General features: G+C 41.4%; 1 protein-coding gene across 1 annotated transcript in view; it reads left to right on the forward strand.

Annotated features, from left to right (window-relative positions):
• The window catches only part of SVEP1 (sushi, von Willebrand factor type A, EGF and pentraxin domain containing 1), a 230,078-nt gene that overhangs the window by 138,759 nt on the left and 66,682 nt on the right, over positions 1-24,637 (forward strand). The window contains exons 25-32 of the mRNA XM_038769610.1: positions 1,082-1,239; positions 1,887-2,088; positions 2,615-2,790; positions 3,468-3,592; positions 7,119-7,242; positions 15,973-16,143; positions 18,909-19,082; positions 21,086-21,205. Of these exons, the coding sequence (XP_038625538.1) occupies positions 1,082-1,239; positions 1,887-2,088; positions 2,615-2,790; positions 3,468-3,592; positions 7,119-7,242; positions 15,973-16,143; positions 18,909-19,082; positions 21,086-21,205 (1,250 nt within the window). The remainder of the gene's footprint in view (positions 1-1,081; positions 1,240-1,886; positions 2,089-2,614; positions 2,791-3,467; positions 3,593-7,118; positions 7,243-15,972; positions 16,144-18,908; positions 19,083-21,085; positions 21,206-24,637) is intronic.

Consider the following 24,637-nt stretch of genomic DNA (forward strand, 5'->3'; position numbering starts at 1 on the left):
GACTTCAGCAGTTTGACCACAAGAATTCTGGCTAGACTCTTATTGGTAATGTATCACAGTGAATGCTCTGGTGGTTTCCAAGTCTGGTTTCACCTTTCTTCATGGAAACACTAATTTTGATGGCATCCTGTGGCACTTTCTTGGTGTACCAAACTACTGAGAGAGATTTCAGATAGATGTTTGAAGATTAAGATAGCTCCTTGCAGGAATACCATCAGATTCAGATATTTCAGTATTATTTTCTTGGTTTTGACCGTGGTAGATACTTTCTACATGCACCCACAGATATTCTATTGTGTGCAGAGACCTTGGTGAGAGGTGGGGTGGTACAATAAAGTTAATAGACTTAATCCCTACCCTCAAAGAGCTTACATTTTAGCAGAGTAAGGAGATGCTAAAATCATTTAAAAATAGGAGGAACAAGAAAAAGAGGGTATGTACAGTATTTAATTCTTCAGTAAGAGGTGTTCATAAGTGTATACATGCCCAGCATTGGAAATGTCTAACAAGTCATAATTCTGCTTTGTTAACTTAGCCCACATTTGCTGAACCCTGAATACACACATGCATGTACTGAATGTGCCCAGTGCAGAGGTTTTCACTTACAGTAACAGTCATAGATTTTTTTCCTGGAGAAGGCATGTGCCTTGCTCCTTGTTGAACTGCTATTATTGTCAGATTTCATCACAGATATTGAGGATGTTCAGTTTTGGGTACTGTTCACAGGTGGAGAGCCAATACCTGGGCTAAGAAAGGATAAGTGGAGGGAAGAGGTTTCTTTAAAATATCTACCCAAGGCCTGCCACTCCAAGCAGCTTTTTCATAGCCTCCTGGTTCTTATGTCTGGAACAGTTATTAGTAAGCGATTGCACACCCTTATAATTTCATCTAACACTACTTTCAGACCTGAAAATTGACTGTTTTGAGAATTTTCTTTGAAAAGGAAATGGCAATTAATAAATGTGTATATTTCTCTTAATATGAGGCTTCACTTTTATCTCATACCTAAATAACTCTTGGTTTTGAGTAAGATTCTGTCGTGTCAGTGGTCTTTTCCCACCACATATTTTTGCTATTGCAGGTGTCAATGTGTCAAAGGATATACTGGACTACAATGTGAAGATAACATCAATGAATGTGCATCCAATCCATGCAGAAATCAGGCCACCTGTGTAGATTCACTGAACTCATACATTTGTAAATGTCGTCCTGGCTTTACAGGCAGCAGGTGTGAAACAGGTACACAGAACCACAGTGTCAGTAGAAAGTGGTTAAGTTGTTTAGGCAAGAAATTGTTAGGATTCAGTTGTCTTTCCCGATTCAAATTATTGTTGGATGTGCTCAGAAATATTTTGGTTTATGCTTTTGAAATGAGTAATTCTTTTATTTTTTACTCTGCACTATTTCAGACCTAAAGGTAGCTTTATTTTTCCTGAAATGAGAAGAATCAAAAACTTGTGGGGTTTTTTGGCTTTTTTTTTTTGTTTGTTGTTATTACATTTCATCCCTCAACGGCATGATAGTTTCTCAAGTAAAGAGAGCTTGCTCTTTCTTGTTAGCAGATATTCTGGCACCCAAATCAAGTAGGAATAACCAAGGGGTAGAAGACAACTAGAGAAATAAGTTTTCCTGATATGGAGAATAATCAGAAAATTCAAGCTGATCTGATGTATATGTTAAGTATATTCTGGTTGATAATGAGAAAAATAAAAAATATATTTATTTTTATATATAACCTTTAAAGACACCTTGTAAGCCAAACATTGGGTTGCCCTGGATTATACTTTCTTCATGAACAATTCCAATAAATTTCATTCCAGTTACTCCACATAGCTGAATATTGTCTTTATTTAGTGTTTAAAGCAAATTATTATTTTTTAATATAGAACTGTCTGCTGGTTTTAACCTGGATTTTGAAGTTTCTGGGATCTATGGATATGTCATGCTAGATGGGGTGCTCCCATCCCTTCGTGCCATTACATGTGCATTCTGGATGAAGTCCTCAGATATCATCAATTATGGGACTCCGATCTCGTATGCCCTAGAGAATGGAAGTGATAATACCTTTCTCCTAACAGATTATAATGGGTAAATCAGGCCATTCTTGAAGTCCTTTTGATATTTGCTTTGAAGGTATATTTTCCATACTTAGAATTCCAACCACTGGGATTTATGAATTAACTAATTATGAACAAGAAAAATCACCCATTAGATAGACCTGCTCAATGGCAAAGTATCACAGGTGGTGCTTGTCATGAGAATTCCATAGTTATCATTCTGTCCAGCATCTGGATACTTTCCAAGTGCTTAGTACAGTGCTCTGCACACAGTAAGAACTCAATAAATATGATTGAATGAATGAATGTTGACATCTTCTCAGCAGTACCAACCCCCTAGGGCAGTGTTTGTTGAAATTATTGTCATTGAAAATTCAACAGCTTGTCTTATTCTTGCAGCTTTGAATGTGACCAATTAGTAAAATGAAATTGAGCTTTGAATTTAGAAGCATGCAAAAGAACATGACACCTTAATGCCAGAAACATTTTCCATATGGGACTAATTGATACGCACTGGGGCTAATTAATACTCACACGTGATCTCTTTTTCTCTTCAGTTGGGTTCTTTATGTCAATGGAAAGGAGAGGATAACAGACTGTCCCTCAGTCAACGATGGCAGTTGGCATCATATTGCAGTCACTTGGACAAGTATTGGTGGAGCCTGGAAGGTTTATATTGATGGGAAATTATCTGACGGTGGCACCGGCCTCTCTGTTGGTACAGCTATCCCCGGTATGTCTTGTGAAAACGAAGTTGATCCTGTTGTAGTTACAACAAATCAAAGGTATTTAATGAGTGCTTACTGTGTGCAGACACTGTCCCAAGCGCATGGCAGAGTACACTAGAGTAGACTGGATCCCTGCCCACAGGAAGCTGTATCGGACTCTAAGATGCTTTTTAATTTTAATATCTCCTTTCCTCTACATTTCCACAATAGGCTGCAATGAAATTAAAGTCAAAGTGACTCAGTGGAACCCCCTCCCAGCCTCACAGCACTTATGTAATTTTCTGTAATTTATTTATACTAATGTCTGCCTCCTCCTCTAGACTGTAAGCTCGTTGTGGGCAGGGAATGTGTCTGTTTCATTGTTGTATTATACTCTCCCAAGTGCTCAGTACAGTGATCTGCCCACAGTAAGTGCTCAATAAATACGATCAAGTGACAAACTATGATGGTAGGCACAGCCTCCCTTACCATCAGCATTCCTCCTCCAGTGGCCATCTCTCATCAATTAGCTGTGGTGATGAAATCAGCTGGGAGGAGCCACAGGAGTGTGGGAATAGGGTTTACTTACAACAGTAATAGTGGGGCAGGTGCAGGTTGAACTCAACATCACATTACACATTTTAGCCTTCAGTTTAGATTAAGAATGTATTATGAAACTTTTTTTTTCTTTTTCTCTCCTTAGGAGGTGGTGCATTAGTTCTTGGACAAGAACAAGACAAAAGGGGAGAGGGATTCAATCCAGCTGAGTCTTTTGTAGGATCACTCAGCCAGCTCAATATCTGGGACTATATTTTGTCTCCTCAACAGGTGAATAATGTTTTAAAAGTACAGAGGGGAAATGATGAATGATATCAGCCAGTAAGGGGATGAAAATTGGAATTGGTTTAATGAAACCATATCAGAATGCAAGTGCATAGTCACCTGAGTCTATTCATCCTTTGTCCCCTTTACTGGTTAATTTCATTCATAGTTGTTTTCCATTATTTAGTTACCTGCTCATAATCCTGAATTCCTTAGATCTTCTTATTGCAATTCAAGTCTCTTTCCAGGGCCACATTTTACGTTTTATCTTCTCAATGGTCTCTAATCTAGAATAATTGCCAATTGTTAGTTATTCATCTATGAACATCGATTTGTTCATCTATCATCCAAAGGCAGTGTGGTCTAATGGAAAGAGCACAGACCTGGGAGTAAGAGGACCTGGGTTCTAACTCAGGCTCTGCCTCTTGTTTGCTGTGTGACCTAGGGCAAGTCACTTCACTTCTCTGTGCCTCAGTTACCTCATCTGTAAAATGGAGATTAAGACTGTGTGCTCCATGGGGGACATGGATGGTGTCCAATCTGATTAGCTCGTGTCTTTCCAGCACTTAGTACAGTGCCTGGCACACGGGCTTGGAAAAAGGCAACATGAAGACGTGAAGCACTTCCTACTCTCATTAACTGATTATCCTCTATTTCCACTCTAACAGATCACTTGCTGTTATTCACTTTCCATTTTCTGTTTTTACAAAGGGCGGGTGTTTAAACTGGGTGGAGTAAGCATGGGGTTGATTGCACTCTGGAGGATTCTGCCCAGAGAGTAGGACAACCTGGGCACCACTGCTGGCCCAGGTCCCATTCCCTTCTCTTGGGTTGGAGCTATATTACTGGTAGCTTCAAGGAAAAAATTCTCTGCTCAAACCAAGTGTAAGGGACGGGTGGAAGAGGGGTGTCCTCCTCTCTGTGGCTCTGAAAGGTATGTGGTTGAACTTGGTGAACCACAACAGGAGAAAGAGCTTCGTTAAGTTATGGTGGTATTTTAACAAAGTTTATAAAATGTAATTCATGGAAAATCTTCACTCATGATTTAGGAAGAGGATAATCATGAATAACTAATGCCGCTTTTGCCCATGGTTCCAATATATTTTATGACTTGGTCGATGTATGGCATAGTAGTAGAATGCAGGAGAATTGTGGCTATGATTCTGTGTCAGTGTTCATTAGAAAAGAAACACCATTCATACATTTCAATCTCTCACTAATGTTTGAAAAAGATCATCTTTATTGTGTGCTTTTTCAAATTAATACTATATAGTGCAAACAACACAGACTCATTTAGAAACATGTTACGGAATAAGCATGGAAAGATTGGAGTGGAGAAATAGAAGGGGTGTGGAAGAACAAAGATATGCTATCTATATATCTAGCTAAAGTGGGTTCCTAAAATCATAAAGCTATTATTATTATCAAGTGCTATAGAGTCATTTCCAATTCTTAGTAACTCTATGGATATATTTTCTCCAGAATGTCCTGTCTTCTGCGTAAAACTCTTAGAGTAATCATATTCAATCCTTATTTAGGGTTATCTATTTCATCTTTGTAACCCCTGTAACTTTAATCCTTTTAATTTTCCTCATTTTAAAGTTGTCATTACATAGAAAAGAGGAGAAGGTAGATTGGCCACAGAACCTTTTTTTTTTAGCTTTGACAACTGCCAGAAGCTGGGAGCAGAACCAAGGATTAGACTCCTTTTTTTCATGGTATTTGTTGAGCATTTACCATGTGCCAGGCACTGTACTAAATGCTGGGGTAGATACAAGCTAATCAGATTGGATCCAGTCCCTGTCCCACAGAGGGCTCACAATCTTAATCTCCATTTACAGATGAGGTAACTATAGCCCAGAGAAATTAAGTGACTTGCCCAAGGTCACACAGCAGACGTGGCAGAGCCAGGATTAGAACACAGGTTCTTTTGACTACCAGGCCCATCCTTTATCCACTAGGCCCATGCTCTTTCCACTAGACCTTAGAACAGTGCTTGGCACAAAGTAAGTGCTTAACAAATACCAACATTATTATTATTATTATTAGACCACACTGCTTCCTTCTTCCATGTAGGTTCACACATTCACATCCCAGACTGGTGAGTCCACACTATATGAGACTGTCACGTTCTGTCACCATGACCCATCACAAGAAGTATGGGAAGAATGTGAGTGTGTGTGCCTTTGTGTGTCTAAAGGAATAGAGGGGAAGAAAGAGGGGGAAAAAAAGAGAAAGTTCCATTCATCTACTGGATTGGGGAGATAGAAGAAGGAGTACTTTGGGTCTTTGGTTAGGGAGACAGCATTTGGGATGCAAGACTGAGAAGTTGTTAGGTCTCCTTCAAGCAGCTGGAAAAGGTGGTGGTGATAATATGCTTCTCCTTTCCTGCCCTGCTATTTAGCACCTCACCAAGCACATCTCTGTGTGTTTCTGAATAAGCATGTCTCTATCACTGTGAATATGTTGAAGAGGATGTGTGTCTGTGGGAAAATGTACATTTGTAAATGGGGGAAGAACTCATTGTAAGCATTGTCCACATACCTGGAAGTCCCACCAAGAAACAGACTGCCCCACTTAGATTGCAAGACAATCTGGTTACCCTAGATCATGTCCCTTGAACAGTACTATATCCCTCATTAGACCAGTTGCCCAGCAGAGCATTGGTTCCAAACAATATGAGTTCTACACTAGATCAATTTCCCTGCACGTTGGTTTTGCATGAGCCTAGCTCCTCTGTACTTAATTTCTGCAGAAACTAGCCCTCCTGCAGAGCAATAATTTAAAACAATAATTCCATACAAGATAAGTTCCACATATCCTGTGATTGTCTGTTTTCATTAATTCAGGAACTATCCCCTTGTTTCCTATTCTTCCCATTGTTCCTTGGTGACTGTCAGGTTCATGAGCATAATCCCATGATGAGCACAGGTACTAAACCTCTGATCTGAGGTTATAAAAAGGTAAAGGTTCCTTGGGCAGAGCGCTCTCTGGATAAAAGAGAATGGCCTAGGTATCAATCATTATTATCTTGCTATTATATCTATTACTGTATTCTTCATGCCTTTTTATTGTATAATTATTACATTGCTTTGGATTTCACTTAAACTGGTTGCAAAAATAGAATTAATGCATCTGACTGAAAAAGTCCCAGAGGTATAATGCATAGGGAGCTGTATAACTTCAAAGGAACATAACATTAACTTTTGGCGGGTGGCTTAGTACCCTTAGGGAGACCAATTAATTTACCGCAAACAAGATGATTTGCTGGAGTAATCATATCTCTTCAAGTCAAAGCACTAGTGTATTGTAATTCTTTGAAAACTAGTTTTCCACTATCACCAAAGTATCACTTTCTATGAACACACACTCTCGGAGCAATAAAAGAAAAAACAGCAACAACCCATAAATAAAAATGGGCTGGAACCTCTAGGTTTACTTTTTAAGATCTCGATCTGGGCTTTTTTGCAGGGATACTAGCTCAGACCATCCAATCTCTGCCTGTCTCTAAATCTCTGTTTTAACCTTCCAGGTGAAGACTTTGGCTACATCATGTCCAAGAGAACTCAGTAAAGGAAATATGTTGGCCTGGCCAGACTTCCTGTCAGGGGTTGTTGGAAAAGTGAAGATCGATTCCAAGAGCATATTCTGTGCTGGTTAGAATTTCATCTCTACTTAGTTTTTGTTCAAGAAGAATTGTTAGAATTTCTAGTTACACTTCCTGAATCTTGATTATCTGTGGCAATGAGGGACAAAGGGAAAAAAGAAAGATTGAATTTGTGATTCATTATTCATTTATTATTAACTTATGGTTAACCGCAATACTTTGAGCTATTCGTTTCAACTTTATTCCCCACCACATCTTTTTTAAGAGCTACTTGAGATATCCAAATTCAGGGGTTTGATTTACCTCCCCTCCTTGCCCCTACCTATTCTCTGCTGGAGGCTTTGTAAACAATTAAGTCGTCCAAAGATATAAAACAGGAAGAAGGTTCTAGAAGAAGGAAGACAAGAAGAAGTCTTCTAGACTGTGAGCCCGTTGTTGGATAGGGACCTTCTCTATATGTTGCCAACTTGTTCTCTCCCAAGCGCTTAGTACAGTGCTTGCACACAGTAAGCGCTCAATAAATACGATTGAATGAATGAAAGGTGAGGGGGAATCAAAGAGTTTGGATGATTACCAGACTGGATATTGTAAGCTCCCAAATAATCAAAAGACAGATGGGAGATATTGAACATGACTGTCCAAAATCATCACTAACTGGAATAAAGTAAATTATTTTGACCATCAGGTAGTTAGAATTAGAATTTAGTCACCATCCTAAATTCCTGTGTTTTACAAAATAAAATGAATTGCAACCAGAATGAATTATGAAAATGTAACTAAATTTTATTTTATTTCTTTAATTGGGGTATGTGGTCTCTCATGATGGCACACAGTGAGGTCAGCTGTACCAAGATGGTGGTTGGGCCAGACATCCTCAAGATGGCGCTGTGCAGATAAAACACCAGAGGAGCATGGCCCAGCATCAGAGGGTGCCAGGGCTGGGTCAATGCAGCATCAGAAAGAAGGAGTTGTGGGTAAAGCAGCGTATTAGATGGGGTAGGAGCAGCATGGTGACAGAAGTGTGCACGGCATGAGTGGCATGGCATCAGAGCTGGGCAGGGGCACCATTCAAGCTCCTCCTCCTGCCCTCTGATTTGGGAACAAATCATCATAATAATAATAATTTTAATGGAATTTATTAAACACTATGTTCCAGGCACTGTACTAAGTGCTGGGGTAGATACAAGATAATCAAGTTGGACACAGTCAGTGTCCCATATGAGGCTCACAGTCTTAATCCCCATTTTACAGATGAGGTAACTGAGGCACAGGGAATTTTAGTGACTTGCCCATGGTCACACAGCAGACAAGTGGCGGAGCCAGGATTAGAACCCAGGTCTTTCTGACTCCAAGACCCGTGCTCCATCTGGGTCAATTCTGGGCACAACGGCCACTGTCAAATCAGGAGTTTTACGGTGGCTGCTAAGGTATAACCTTCAACAAAACGTTGCATACGAAGTGATTGTGTTGCATGAGACGTGAAGAAATGATGTCATACAGAATGTGGGGGATTACTGGCTCTGAGTGTGATCATATGCTAATCCTCTAGGCTGTTCAAATATGATTGCAAAGAGTTTTCTTATCATTTCCTTCCCAATTTGCATATTTTCAGTAAAGATAATTCATAGAATGAAATATTAATAAAATATGCATAGTTCTGACTAATAATAATTGTGATATTTGTTAAATGCTTACTATGTGCCAGGCACTGTACTAAGTGCTGGGGTGGATACAAGCCAATCATGTTGGACACAATCTCTGTCCCGTATTGAGTTCACAGTCTCAATCCCCATTTTACAGATGAGGTCACGGAGGCCCAGTGAAGTGACTTGCTCAAGGTCACTTAGCAGACAAGTGGTGGAGCCGGGATTAGAACCCAAGTCCTTCTGATTCTCAGGCCCATGCTCTATCCATTATATGCCTACCTCTTCCACTATATGCCTACCTCTGCCAATATGTCAGAACCCTAGTCTTGCAAATGATCTCACAGGTTATGCGAGATGATTAAATTCAGGTATTAAATACTTCTTCAAATTTGTTGCTCTTTGAATCTAATAAATTAGGAAAAACATCAATCAATCAAGGGTATTAAGCACCTGCATTGTACAGAGCTTACAACCTAGTTTGGGAGAAAGACACAAAACAACAGAGAGGTAGTAAAAGGGAAAGATGGATGTTTGGGTAAGTGCTTAAATAGAAGAGGGTATGTCGATATTAAGGGAAATGTTATGGCTGGTTGGGAAGGCATAGTGTGGAAAGAGCACAAAACTGTTAAGGTGGTATTTGGGAAGATATGTAAGGAGAATAATGATTAATTGGGGAAAGCTTCCTGGAGAAGATGTGATTTCAGAAGTGCTTGCAAAATTCCAGGAGCTGTATCTGTCAAATTAGAAGGGACAGGGAGTTCTAGGCAGGAGGAAGACATGACCAAGAATTCAGCAGTGGGAAAGATAAGATAAATAGGAGTGCTTGACAGGAACAAAATATGAATGTTGGGGTATAGTGGGAGGAGAGAGAGGATAAGCAGGGGAAGAGAGCTGATTGAGTGCCTTAAATCCTGTGATCATGAGTTTCTGCTTAATACTGAGAGAACTGGGCAATTGTTGGAGGTTTTCAAGGAGTTGGAAAACATTCACAGAGCAATGTTTTAGAAAATTGATCCAGGCAACATAGTGAATTATAGACTGGCTGAAACAGGGAGAGAGACTAGAGGCGAGAAGATCAGCAAAGAGGTTGATGCAGTAGTCAACTTGGGATATACCAGAAGCCTGAACCAGCAGAGTGGTCATTAGAATGTAAAGTTAGGGAAAGATCCTGGAAATATTGTGGAAAAAAAATCAATCAAATCAATCAGTTGTATTTATTGAGCACTTTCTATGTGCAGAACGCTGTACTAAGTGCTTGGGAGTGTACGATATAACAGAATTGGTAGACATTTTCCCTGCCCACAGTGAGTCTAGAAGGGAAGACAGACATTAATATAAAGAAATACATTACAGATATGTACAGAACTGCCTAGGGAAGGATAAATAAAGGTTGCAAATCCAAGTGCAAGAGTGTCACAGAAGGGAGTGGGAGAAAAGGAACTAAGGGCTTAATCAGGTAAGGCCTCTTGAAGAGTGATTTTAATAAATCTTTGAAGGTGGGGAAAGTGATTGTCTGTTGGATATGAAGAGGGAGCACGTTCCAGGCCAGAAGGGAGACTTGGGTTAGAGGTCGGTGGTGATATAGATGAGATTGAGGTATGGTGAGTAGGTCGGCATTAGAGGAGTGAAATGTGTGGATTGTGTTGTAGTAGGAAAGCAGCAAGGTAGGTAAGGTAGGAGAGGGCAAGTTGATTGAGTGTTTTAAAGTCAATGGTAAGGAGTTTCTGTTTGATGTGGAGGCCCTACTGAGAGCTCACCTCCTCCAGGAGGCCTTCCCAGACTGAGCCCCTTCCTTCCTCTCCCCCTCGTCCCCCTCTCCATCCCCCCATCTTACCTCCTTCCCTTCCTCACAGCACCTGTATATATGTATATGTTTGTACATATTTATTACTCTATTTATTTCTTTATTTTACTTGTATATATCTATTCTATTTATTTTATTTTGTTAGTATGTTTGGCTTTGTTCTCTGTCTCCCCCTTTTAGACTGTGAGCCCACTGTTGGGTAGGGACTGTCTCTATATGTTGCCAATTTGTACTTCCCAAGCGCTTAGTAAAGTGCTCTGCACATAGTAAGCACTCAATAAATATGATTGATGATGATGATGAGGTAGATGGGCAACCACTGGAGCATCTTGAGGAGTAGGGAAACATGGCCTGGACATTTTTGTAGAAAAATGACCTGAACAGCAGAGTGAAGTATGGACTGGAGAAGGGAGAGACAGGAGGCAGGGAGGTCAATGAGGAGGCTGATGCAGTATTCAAAGCAGGATAGGATAAGTGTTTGGATTAACATGCTAGCAGTTAAATGGAGAGGAAAGGACAGATTTTAGTTATGTTGTGAAGGTTGAACCGACAGGATTTAGTGACAGATTGAATATTTGGGTTGAATGAGAGAGGTGAGTCAAGGATAACACCAAGGTAATGGGCTAGTGGATGGAGAGAAGATTGAAATAGTTGACAATTTTTCTCTTCTGGGATCGATAATAAAGGAACTAGTAGCCAAGAAATATGCCAAAGATCAATGTTAGGAAGGCTTGCTATGAAGAGCCTGGAAAAAGTCATGAAATGTGCTGATGTAACTATTGCCACAAAAATACAAATTGTTAACTCTATGGTGTTCCAGTGACAATGTATGGATCTGAAAGCTGGACAGTGGAAAAAAACAGGATAGAAAGAACGTTGATTCTTTTGAAATGTGGTGTTGGAGAAGGCTTTTGCAAATACAATGGACTGCCCCAAAAACAAACAAATGGATTTTGGAGCAAATTAAATTAAAGTGGTCTTTGGAAGGCCAAATGACTAGACTTAGATTAGCATTTTTGGACACATAATTAGGAGGACTAATTCTCTGAAGAAGACACTAATGCTAGGAAAAGTCCAGGGAAAACGTGGAAGAGGCAGACCAGCAGCTAGATGGGTAGAGATCATAACAATAACGAGAGAACCATTAGAAAGATTGCAGATTATGGTGGAGGACAGGCTGTTCTGGAGAAAGTTTATCCATAGAGTCGTTATGAATCAGAAATGACTCAATGGCACTTAATAATAATAATAATGGGCTTGTAGGACAGGGAGGATGATGTTGCTGTCTACAGTGATGGGAAAGTCAGAGTGGGGACAGGGTTTGGGTGGGAAGATAAGGAATTCTGTTTTGTACATATTAATTTTGAGATGTAAGCAGGACATCCAATTAAAGATGTCCTGAAGGCGGAAGGAAATGTGAGACCAACAGCCAGTGATTTGGTGACCAACTGAACGTGGAAGCTGATGAAAGGGAGAAATCAAGGATGATACCAAGGTTGTGGACTTAAGAGGTGGGAAAGTTTGTAGTGTCAACTGTGATGAAACAGGTGGGGGAGGTGATCTAAAAGGGAAGATGAGACATTCATTTGGGATATTTCCTCTTGGAGGCCAGAGGAAATACAGGATTGCAGATAAGGGGAAAGGTTGAGATAGATTTGGCAGTTCTATGCATGGAGGTGGTGTCTGAAGCCATGGGAGCTTCACCAGGGAGTTAATGTAAAATAAGAAAAGAGGTCCCAGAAGAGAGCCTTGAGATATACCCATAGGATGTGAAAGGTGGAGGAAGTCAGTGAAAGAGGCTAAGAAGGGGAAATCAAAAACATAACTGGGTACTAGGGGAGGATTGTGATTATCAAATCAAGGTTTGAGAAGCAGTGTGGCCTAGTAGATAGAACACTGGCCTGGGAGTCAGAAAAACCTTGGTTCTAATCCCGGCTTTCCCACTTTACTGTGTGACCTCGGCCAAGTCACTTAACTTCTCTGTGGCTGTTACCTCATTTGTAAAATGGGTATTAAAATTGTGTGACTGTGTCCAACTTGTTTAGCTTGGATCTACCCCCAGCACATAGTACAGTGCCTGGCACATAGTAAGCACTTTACAAATGCCATCTAAAAAAACTAAAAACAAATGAACAAAAAAAAATAGCATTTCCAGGAGAAGGGATTGGTCCCAGAGATCAAAGGTATCCAAGACTTAGAGGAGAATTAGTTTAGAGTAGGGATGTTAGCTTTGGCAAAAAGATAATTGATGATCTTAGAGAGTACAACCTCAGTTGTGTGAAGAGGGGATAAACCAGATAGAGGAACAAAAAGGGAGTTGGAGGAAAGGGATCGAGAATAAACAATCTGTTTGAGGAGTGTACACAGGTAGGAGTAGACACACAAGGCATTACATAAAGAGCACAGTGGGATCCAGAGAAGGCTCTTTTAACATGGGGGAGATATAAGCAGCTTTTAAAGGAAAAGGAGGTGTATTCAGAGAGTGAGTGGTAAAAAATGAGGATCAGAGAGGGAAGGAGAATGGAAGCAAGTGATTTTAGGAGGTGAGAAGGGATGGGGTCGGAAGTATAAGTAGAAAGGGTAGATTTGAAAGGAGGAGGGCGATCTTCACTTGCGAGATGACCGAGAAGGATGAGAGAGTGGATGTGGGTGCGGGAAGGAGTTGGAGAAAGGAGGGAGAGACTCAGCGACTCACCCCACCTCACCTTGGAGAAGGTGGGGAATGGCAGGGGGCAGATAGTGGGAGGGGGATATTGAGGCAAGGAGCAATCTGAATTGTCCCCTTTTCTCCATGAGTCAGAGAGAATGGAAGCAGATGGGACCCACCTCAGGAGATAGCAGCAGGGGAAACGGTATCATCCATAGTGAGCTAGGTCTCTGACTTCAAGGAACTGCAGTGACTGGTTTGGAAGAGGTCAGGGGTGAAGGAGAATTTCCCATGATGAAGCAGGGATTTCATAAAATGCATTTAGATAGGGCTGTAGGATGGGGAATTGGTGAGGGGATGATCTAAGGTGCAGGGATGTTGGGTAAGGATTGAGCTATCTTGGATCTTTGCTGGAGATGGGTGGTTTGGTTCAGTGGTAAGAGAATTGGGATGTGATAAGCAGAAGGTGGGAGTGGGGAAGATATGGTTATGGCCTGGGTCCTCAATTTCCGCAGCTTCCAGTTTCCTGGTCTTGAGTAACTGCAGCTCCCGAACTTTCTAAAAACAGGGTCTTAAGAACATCAGAAACATAATAACTGCCCAGTTGGTCAAAAATGCTTTTTGGCTTAAATACTTAGTACAGTGCTTTGCACACAGGAAGCACAAAATAAATGGAATGGCATTGATTGCTTGACTGATCATCTCCTGCTCATTACTCATTCATTCAATCATATTTATTGAGCACTTACTGTGTGCAGAGCACTGTACTAAGCGCTTGGGAAGTACAAGTCGGCAACATATAGAGACAGTCCCTACCCAACAACGGGCTCACAGTCTAGAAGGGAATTATTATTATTATTACTCTTCAGTCCCTTTGACCTACCTTTCAACTCTTCTAGTCTCCCTTGACTCTACTTCAGAGAAGCCGCGTGGCTCAGTGGAAAGAGCACGGGCTTGGGAGCCAGAGGTCATGGGTTCGGAACCCGGCTCCACCACTTGTCAGCTGTGTGACTTTGGGCAAGTCACTTAACTTCTCTAGGCCTCGGTTACCTCATCTGTAAAATAGGGATTAAGACTGTGAGCCCCACGTGGGACGACCTGATCACCTTGGATCAAGCGCTTAGAACAGTGCTTCACACATAGTAAGTGCTTAACAAATGTTATCATTATCATTATTACTTTGATGTAAGCTTTCTTCTCCCTTAGTTTCTTTGTTTCTCTTGTTCTTTCTGCCTGTCATTTTCTTTCATTACTAACTGCCTTCACTTTCAATAAGGGTCAGCCTTGAAACTTTAACCAATGGGGAAAAAAACAGAATGAGCTTCATGCTCCCCCTACTTTGAAGGATATGTGCATCAAATACACAGAGTTGGGTGGGGAAAAGAAGACTGTACGCTCTAGACTGTAAACTCGTGGGCAGGGACTGCCACTGTTTATTGTTGTACTTTCCAGTGCTTAGTATAGTGCTCTGCCCTCAGTAAGCGCACAATACATATGATTGAATGAATGAAAAGAAGCTAAAAACCTATAGTGGGAGTTATGTTTTGTATTAAAAAATGATACCACTGATGCTGAAGTTCATCTATAGTTGCCTGAAAAAAACAGTGAGGGACAGACAGCCCTGACCATACAGTCAGTGCACATATAAAGACTGTTCTTTGTTGTCATGTCTACTGTTTGCAGTGCCTGGAGCTGTTTTCAGTTTTGCCTGCTGACTAGCAATCCTGTCAAAGGGAGCTTCTCAAAGAACCCCAGTCTTTACTTGATTGCAGTGCACCAAACTGGCCTCTGTCCAGATTGGCTCCCAGCTTTCATCTATGTTGCCATGTCATCTGGACTTCATTTTACTGCCAGTCCCATGACATCTATCAATGATTTGGTTTTACTTTGGAGATGCAGGATCACTACCAGTTTTGAGAGTTTGTCACCCAATGTAATTAGTTTGTCCGGTATGGGCACTCATTGTTGTCCATTGAAAATCTCCACAGAAACATTCATTTTCTTCATCAATATTTGTTGTTGTGCGGATTTGTGCCCAGATGATGGTGGCAAAGCCGTTTTGTTTCAGGGAGAGGTATAGTGTCAACAAATGGTCATTTATGTTCCTGGCACATTTGTGAGGCCTAAACACTAGAATTTGTCTGATTATGAATCTTACCCCTGAGAGCTAACTGCCTCTGCCAAAGGTGGTACATACAACGCCTCTCTGTGTGAGCATTTTAATTCCCAACCAAGCAGAAATGGCATTAAGCATTTCCCAGCACGTATTTCTTCATTCACTGAATCTACAATTTGTCAACTGGAAACACACAAGGAATCTTTGAGAATACACTGAAAATCAGAACACGAAGGAATTAAAGGGTAGATAAGGTCATATTATTTTTAAAAACAAGTAGATACCATGACAGCCTTAGAAATTTACTCAGATGGAAAACCTTGGGAATTACCAAAAAAGAAATTATGTATGCTTGGGCTTTTAACCTTTAACTATTGTTTACATCTATTTTTAAATCCTATTTGCCATCCATACAAAAGAGGAAGCAGATTTTGTTCAACTTTTTTATTGAACACATCAGTGACACTTGACCAATGCACATTAATGTTGATATACAGACATTTAAGTGTGCATTCAATGTCAGACTCAATGTTACAACCAAATTCTATATGTGTCTTTGTCTTCAGATTGCCCATCTTTAGAGGGATTCATACCTCACCTGAGGGTTTCATCAGCAGATTTAAAGCCAGGCTCAAAAGTCAGTCTTTTCTGTGATCCAGGCTTCCAGATAGTTGGGAACCCTATGCAGCACTGCCTCAATCAGGGACAATGGACTCAACCACTTCCCCACTGTGAAAGTGAGTTGCCGTTGCTGATCATGCTGCTAAGTCACTTTACAAGATCACATCCAGATTTGCATATTTCCTCAGTGATAATGTATGTTGTGTTTGGTGACACAGTATCTCTTGGGGATCAGCAAATTATATTCTGCTGCCCCCTAGTCAACAGAGAACTCAGGATGTTGTGACATTCTTGTTTTTGTTTTGCAAAATTTATTTTTTTTTTAAGAGGGGGGGATTTTCCCTGCTGAACAGCCATTCCCTTCACCTTCCCCCCACTCCCTCTCTATGGCCTCATCACCACCTCCCCTGTTGCAGTGGTAGTTCTTGAGCTCCTTCTGAATACAATGTACTGATTGTACTAAGTGCTTTAGAAGTTAAACTGCAAGACACATTGCCTGAATGAATGAAGAAGCTTGCACTCTGAGGAAGACAGACATAGAAGGCTTGCCATCCCACCCGCACTCCAAGTTTTGCCATTATCCCTGGATATGTGCAGTTTACTAGTACCTGGATGATGATTTGTTATTGATCTCCCCTGAGTCCTTATCTACATGATGGCATTTATTTGCATGACCAAGTATTCTTTACTGTGCACTGACTGCTTTTGTATAGTATAGGTACCCACTTCTCCTGTAACATGAGAGTCACTTTCTTACAAAGCTTGATGTTAAAGAAACCTTATACTTCCTCCTTCCCCTTAGGCTGTGAGCCCATACGGGACAGGGACTGTGCCCAACTTGATTATCTTGTATTTACTCCAGTACTTAGTACCCTGCTTGGCAAACAGGAAATTGTTAATTACACATTTTTATCATTATTACTGTTATTATAGTGTTCATCTATTTCAATAATAATGATAACATTGTGGTATTTGTTAAGTGCTTACTGTGTGCCAAGCACTGTACTAAGCGCTGGGGAAGCCACAAAGATAATCAGGAACCACATGGGGCTCACAGTCTAAGTAGGAGGGAGAAAAGGTACTGACTCCCCATTTTTCAGATATGGGAACTAAGGCACAAAGAATTGAAGTCACTTGCCCAAGGTCACACAGCAGGTAAATGGCAGAGCCAGATTTAGGACCCAAGTCCTTTGGCTCCCAGGCCTATACTATTTCCACCAGGCCATGCTGCTTCTAAGAGCAAGTGCACAAACTATTTTTTCTTCAAGCACATAATAAATACCATAATTATTCTACCACTGTGTGCTCCATCAAAATAGGCTCACATTGTCAGGCAAATGTTCCCCAAATCTCTGGCAGCGTTCTACACAAAATGTGAGGTGAAAACATGCACTGTGGCCAAACGGAGTGTACATCAAATGCCCTTCTAGACGACTCAAGTTTTTTTTATTTTTTCAGGTTTAGCTTTGACAGCTCCTTCCAAATAAGTTTTCAAAAAATGCTTAGCCCCACAAAAGTTCTTCTTAATGTTCAAAATGTATGTTATTTTATCTATCCCAGCACTTAGCACTGGACCTGGCACATATCATCATAAATTGAATTTATTGAGCGTTTACTGGGTACAGAGCATTGTACTAAGCGCTTGGGAGAGTGCAATCTGAGTTGGTAGACATGTTTCCTGCCCACATATTTAAAGTTTCTTCATGAGAACTAAACAGAACCAGAACAAAACATAGAAGAAGAGTAGTCTAATGAATTTTAAGGTACTACCTGATTGTCACATACCCTACTCCCTGATTTTAATTAAGCTCACCGCCTGATATTTAATAGGCTCACTCTGGTCTTTTTCTTTTTTTTAAGCCTTTGACTATGTGGACCAGCATATCTTTTTGTGGCAGGTTTCTGTAAAGGTGTTTTTCTTTAAGCCTATGAAATTTAACTTGATCCCTGAACTGATTACAGGTAGTCCTCAGACTTACAACCCCAACTGGTCTGAAAACCTGCATCTTGAGTCAAAACATTGTAAGTCGGAACCAATTTTCTTATAGGACCAGTATTATAAGTGAAGATTCGTTCCAGGATCAAGGTTGAATGCCAGAATTACCCAGAATTGTGCACTCAATCAATTATAAATGAATAGTATAGCTGCTTCAATATGTTTATGTTGAATCAGAGAGGGTCCACATAGGGTAGCCAGTGTTTATTCGTGTGAAAATAGATGTGTCGACAGTCCCTGGTGATGCTACCTGGCGAGTGGGTGACCTCCCTGTTCCCCATGCTCCAGCCTCTCCCGGACCAACCCATCACCGCCCTCTTCAAATTTTCCCCTCTTGTTTCTTCCCACCCCACCACCCATTCACAACTTTGAAAGTTGCTGCTACATTACCCAGCCCTACCCCCACCACTGATAAAAGTAATGGAAATAATAAATGTGATATTTAAGTATTTAGTATGTGACAATCACTAACTAAGTGCTGGGGTAGATACAAGATAATCAGGTCAGAAACCATCCCTGTCCCTCATGGGGCTCATAGCCTAAGTAGGAGGGAGAACAGATATTCAATCTTCATTTTGTGGATGAGGAAATTGAGACACAGAGAAGTGACTGTACCAGGTCACAGAACAGGCAAGTGGCAGAGCCAGGATTAGAACCCAGACCCTCTGACTCCCTGGCCATACTCCTTCCACTAGGCCAGATACCCTTGCCTCTGAAGCTACTGCCATAAAGGAGGCTAGTGTTGTAAAATCAAAACTGATGTGTTGTAAAACTGAAACAGGATGAAAACTTCAAATTGCTGTACAGCCATTTGTCTTAAGTTGAAGTATCTTTAGCCGAGGAGATCCTATGTAAGACATTCAGTCCTTTTTGTTTGTGTCACAGGAATCAGTTGTGGAGTACCTCCACCATTGGAGAATGGTTTCTACTCTGCCGAAGACTTCTATGCCGGCAGCACAGTTACCTACCAGTGTAATAATGGCTACTATTTGTTGGGAGACTCAAGGATGTTCTGCACAGACAATGGAAGCTGGAATGGCATATCACCATCGTGCCTGGGTAAGAACTGCCTCAGGGGTTAATAAGTATGGGATTTTATTAGCTCTGTGCTGACAATATGTATTTGTGCTTTATCAAGCTTTTGGAAGCAAGCCTAAGTATATTAATACAGTATTGTAATATTTGCTGTCAATGGAAGGTGTAGCCAACTTTATCAATCTGTTCATTCATCCTTTGATATAGAATGAGTTTATACCCACCTCTTATATATGAAGGGGAATTAGACATTGTGGACATCTTGAGCATGAAAATTATAGTGATCAAAGAATCATGGAACTGTATAGGAACTTGAGATCATCTAGCCCAATCCCTTGGCAATCCAACAATGGCATTGATTGAGCATTTACTGCTTGCAGAGCACTGTACTAAACACTTGGAAGAGTACAGTATAACAGAGTTGGTAGACACGTTCCCTGCCCACAATGAATTTACAGTCTAGAAGGTGGAGCTTACAGACTAGAGGCAGATTCACACCCAAACCATCCCAGACATATGACAGTCTCTCTTCCACTTCTATTTATTGGCCTTCGACCAGACATTGAGTCTGGTATTCTTTTTAACCATTCTAATCATAGGATTGCAGACTTTTTTTTAATGATATTTGTTCAGCACTTAAGTGCCAGGCACTGTACTAAGTGCTGGAGAAGATTTTAAAAAAATCAGGTTGGACACAATCTGTGTCCCATATGAGGCTTACAGTCATAATCCCCTTTTTATAGATGAGGCCTAGAGAAATTAAGTGACTTGCCCAAAGTCTCACGACAGACAAATGGTAGAGTGGGATTAGAACCCAGGTCCTCTGACTCCCACGCCCATGCTCTTTCCACTAGGCCACGCTTCTTCTGAAGGAGATAAGCCAACCAGCACACGCAGCAGAGGCTACACATGTTACCAACTAGCCTGGCATTCCAGCCTTTCACCTGGATGTCTGGGGTTTTTCCTACTCCTAGTTGAACCTGATGCCCTGCTTCTGGGACCATCGGCCCATGCCCGATGCCATTCCCCTAGCCACCTGTATGCACACTGGGAGGGACCTAATACCCACTGATATGGACACTGTGAGGTAGGTACCCTAAGATCAGGAACAGTGACCCACGAGGTAGAAGAGTATGCCAAGGACCCCAGTAGCCTCAGGAGAAGCAGCCATTTCGGAGTGCAGTCAGAATAATGTGGGGGTTTCATTCTCTGCATTTGGGAAAACGTTCATTCTAGTTCTTACCCCATGATTCTGTCAGGATTGAGTATTTTGGTTAAAGATCCTGCTCAGGAAGCAGTATTTGCCCTGACCGTTCCCCCAGGGTCTCAGAAGAATTGGCCCGGCAAGTCCTTGCTGATGCCTTGTCTGAATCATCCAGAGCAGAGGGCTTCAGAGAGATCTTCAGGAATGGAGAATCCACGACTTCCCTCCTTAGGAAATTCTTCCTTATGTTAACCACATTCTCAACATATGCTCTCTATGTGTTCTCTAGTATTGAAGGAAAATGTACTCTGGATGGAATTTTTAATATGAATCAGGTTGCTTTAAAAAGAAAATCTGTCTTGCTAAGAGTTGTTACAGCTTCTTCCTTCCATTTCTTGCCAAGGATTTCTCCATCCCCTAGGCCATGCTGCTTCTCTATTGCATGGAAATAAATTTTGCCCAATTAAGCTAATTCTTAGAGGCAGTATCAGCTATAATGAGAGGCTAGGTCTCAGAATCAGGAAACCTCAATCTCTTCCAAGCTGTGCTTCACCTGATTAAGTAAATACCTGAATATTTCTCTGTCAATATTTCTGTCTGTTAAATGGGAACAGTACTACCTGCTACTAGTTATTATTTGAAAAGTACTGTGCAATCATAAGTAAAAAACCCTACATCAATTTTTGAGGTACTCAGAATATATTGGATGTTGTCAAATGGAATTTGTCCTGTTCAAGAAAGAAAAAGAATCAAGACTTTCAACTTAGAGTTAGCCATCACCTTTTAAAGGTTATTTTAGAAATATTCTATCTCTTGTTTCTAGATGTTGATGAATGTGCTGTAGGATCAGACTGTGATGAGCATGCTTCTTGCCTTAATACAAATGGATCCTATGTATGTTCATGCATCCCACCGTACACAGGAAATGGTAAAAAATGTGCAGGTAATAAGCATTTACATGATTGAGTGAATAAAATAATTTAACTGCCCTGATAGCATAGTTTAATTAGGCATCTGTTTGAAATCTGTTTAATGGAAAATCATTTGGGTCAAAATATTTACAAAGTTTGCCTTAAAATATTGGAGAATATGTACATGTGTATCTCTATACATGCACAGATATAGCTGTCCTTCGGGTTAGAAGGTGATGATGCTACTGATGGTGAAATATTATCAGTGTACACAGGTGTGGCTGATAAGAGCAATGTGTGACTGACAATCCCTTCCACATGGTGTGTATGTAGCACTCGCCCCCTCACAGCACTCCTATGTTTGATGCCCACAGTGCCAAGCTCCGTATTCGTTTCTCCCTCTTGGTGTCCCGATCTTCTTGAGGCCTCTGCTCCAAGGCACAGTGAACCCAGATCTGATTACTGCACACCAGGCTGACCTCTTATGCAGCTCCTTCCCCACTGCCCACTACCATACCAGTTTTTCCTCTATATATCTTTAAATCATTTCTTCTGTCCACCCTTCATACAATTAACCCATTTCATCTGACCATAGAGCAGTTGAGTATCCTGCTGTCATTTATTCTCCTCACATGTCCCGCCCAGTGAAGGTGTGATGTGACAAGCGTGGCTTCGATACTGGTGGTCTGACTGAGTTCCAGATCCTCTTCGTTTGTGATCCTGACAAAAGAGGTGCTTATTGGAAGCCTAGGTTGTAGAACACAACAAGCTAAAAAAGCATGCCATACAAGCACTAGGTTGCCAAGGCTGAAGAGAAAGAAGGCTGTGCAGACAGAAATCAAACCAAGGACTTCTACCGATCCCTGAAGAGTGTATAAGTGCCCCCCTCACACAACCCACCACAGCCCTACTAAAGAGTAGAGATGGATCCACCCTCACTACTGACAGAAGGAATCTTAAAGAGATGGTAGCACTCCCCCCCGCCACCCACCTCCCACAATCTCCTTAACATGCTTTCCACCACTGAGAATGACTCTACAAAGAATAGTTTGCCTGCCGAAATGTGATGACATAGCTTTGCTCTAATCATGGATGAAGGAAGTCACCGCTACAGTTAGAGCTGTGAAGAAAGTCAGAATTGGGGCCCAGAGCCGTTATACCGGCTGGGAACTACAAGCCTGGAGGAGGCATATGGTTAGTCACCTTCACCAGCTCTGCCTCAGCAAATAGAATACTGAGGAAAAGCTACAGGATTTCAAGGATGCCACCGTCACCTTTTTCTCGAGAATATAGAGGAGAAGGTTCATGGGATCTCAGTGCTCTCCATTGCTGGCAAGATTCTAGTCAGAGTTCTTTTCGACTAACTACCGAAGAAGCTCATTAAACCCTCCCAGAATCAGCTTTAGATTAAAGCAAGACATGGTTAAATTGATCTTTGCTCCAAGTTAGATATAGAAGAAACATATGGAACAACATCAAAATCTCTATTGTGCCATAGAAGGACCTTACAAAAGCATTGTATTCTATAAGTTAGACCTAGATTTTGGAAACTGCTAAAAATGTTTGTTCTGAGAAGTTTTATCAAGGTTCTAAGATCATACCATGATTATATGGTGGCCATGGTAGATCCTTTCCACGTTACAGAGGAAAGCAGTGCTACATACTAAGTTGGGTTCTGTTTGACCTGTATAGTGCAGTTGCTCTTGAGGATGCAACAAGAAATTTGGAAGCTAGTGTTAAAAATATGATCCTGACCCTCTAGGATACACTTTCAACTCAAAAGGCTGAGAATATTAGCAAACGTTCTTGAGTGTCCTGTAACTGCAGCTGTTATATAATGATGACTGGGCTCTGGAAGTACACACACACACACACACACACACACACACACACACACACACACAGGAAGACATGCAGATGGTTGTGAACAACTTTTCAACAACGTCAAAGTCCTATGGATTGACAGTCTGAAGAAGACCAAGGTTATGTATCAGCCCACACCTGGCAAGCCTTATCCACAACCAATGTTCAATAGCAGCTATACAGAGCTGAAGGTTGTCACTGAATTCTGTTACCTGGGCAGCACACATAGCTCAGTGGAAAGAGCATGGGCTTTGGAGTCAGAAGTCATGGGTTCAAATCTCTGCTCTGCCAGTTGTCAGCTGTGTGACTTTGGGCAAGTCACTTAACTTCTCTGTGCCTCTGTTATCTCATCTGTAAAATGGGGATTAAGACTGTGAGCCCCCCGTGGGACAACCTGATCACCTTGTAGCCTCCCCAGCGCTTAGAACAGTGCTTTGCACATAGTAAGCGCTTAATAAATGTCATTATTATTATTATCCATCGATAAATGGTAGGAAAGGAGATGGGAAGCTGAAGTAAAGCTGAAGTTAGGGTGTCTCTCCTTTGAGAGATTCAGAGCATGATGCAAATAGGCCATCGTGATTCAGAGCCAATTGAAGGTATACAGTGCAATTGCACAGTACCGCTTTCTTTTCCATTTTTTGTCTTCGTGTGGAGGTGAAGCTAGACTGCATCCTTTTTGAAGGTTTCTCATCAAAAATGGCTTATGTTGTAATGGGCTAATGATCTCCCTCTTAGCCGTCCCAAGTGGAGGCATTTGGGGACAGAGACTGGGTGAAGTTGAAGTGCAAGTTTTAAAGAAAGGATCTGGGGCTGGGCTCTGAGGGAGTAGTTCTGGCTGGTGCCTGGGAAATTAATGTAAGATGCCCCTTTTTGTCTTTCAGGGGATGTAGGTGCCTGATAAGTACTATTGAGTGAATGAGTGAGTGATGAATGAAGATGGTCTGAAAATTTGAGAGGTTTCCACTAGAAATGGCATGCCTGCTTGAGAGACTAAAGTCATCACCCATCTAAGTAGGGGCATTTGGGGGCAGAAATGGGAGGAGTTAAAGAGTGGATTTTAAAGAAGGTTTCTGAGGTACCTTCACGTGGAACCCTGGATTTTCATGTCTATATCTGTTTTTGTTACCCTTCCCCCTTCTCCATCCCCTATTACCCTTCCAAAACTTCCTTAGTTTTTCAGATAACCATCTTCCAGCCACCTACAGGCCAATTTATGTCTGAGGATGTACAAGCTCACCTAATAGTTTATATTGCTACATCCCTTTGGTAAGTAGAAAAAAACCCCAACGGTTTTCATAGCGGAAGTGCGTGCCACTCTCACCCACGGCATAAAATGCCCAAGAAAGCATGATAGTATCTGCTCCTTTAGAGGGTGCACAGAGATATTCTGTCCCACGGTGACAGGCTGCACCCTCTCGCCCCTGGATCAGCCATCTCGCAAGGCGTGCTGCTGGTCACAGGGGGACTGACCCAGACAGTGTGGATGGCTTAGCACAAGCCATCACCACGACTAGAAAAACAACTCGAGTGTATGTCCTATGGACAGGACGATACCCCGACCCTACCCTAAACAGAAGTCCTATGCAAGTAGGTGGCCC

This window comes from Tachyglossus aculeatus, chromosome X4 (assembly GCF_015852505.1).
Source record: "Tachyglossus aculeatus isolate mTacAcu1 chromosome X4, mTacAcu1.pri, whole genome shotgun sequence".
NCBI classification, from domain to species: domain Eukaryota; kingdom Metazoa; phylum Chordata; class Mammalia; order Monotremata; family Tachyglossidae; genus Tachyglossus; species Tachyglossus aculeatus.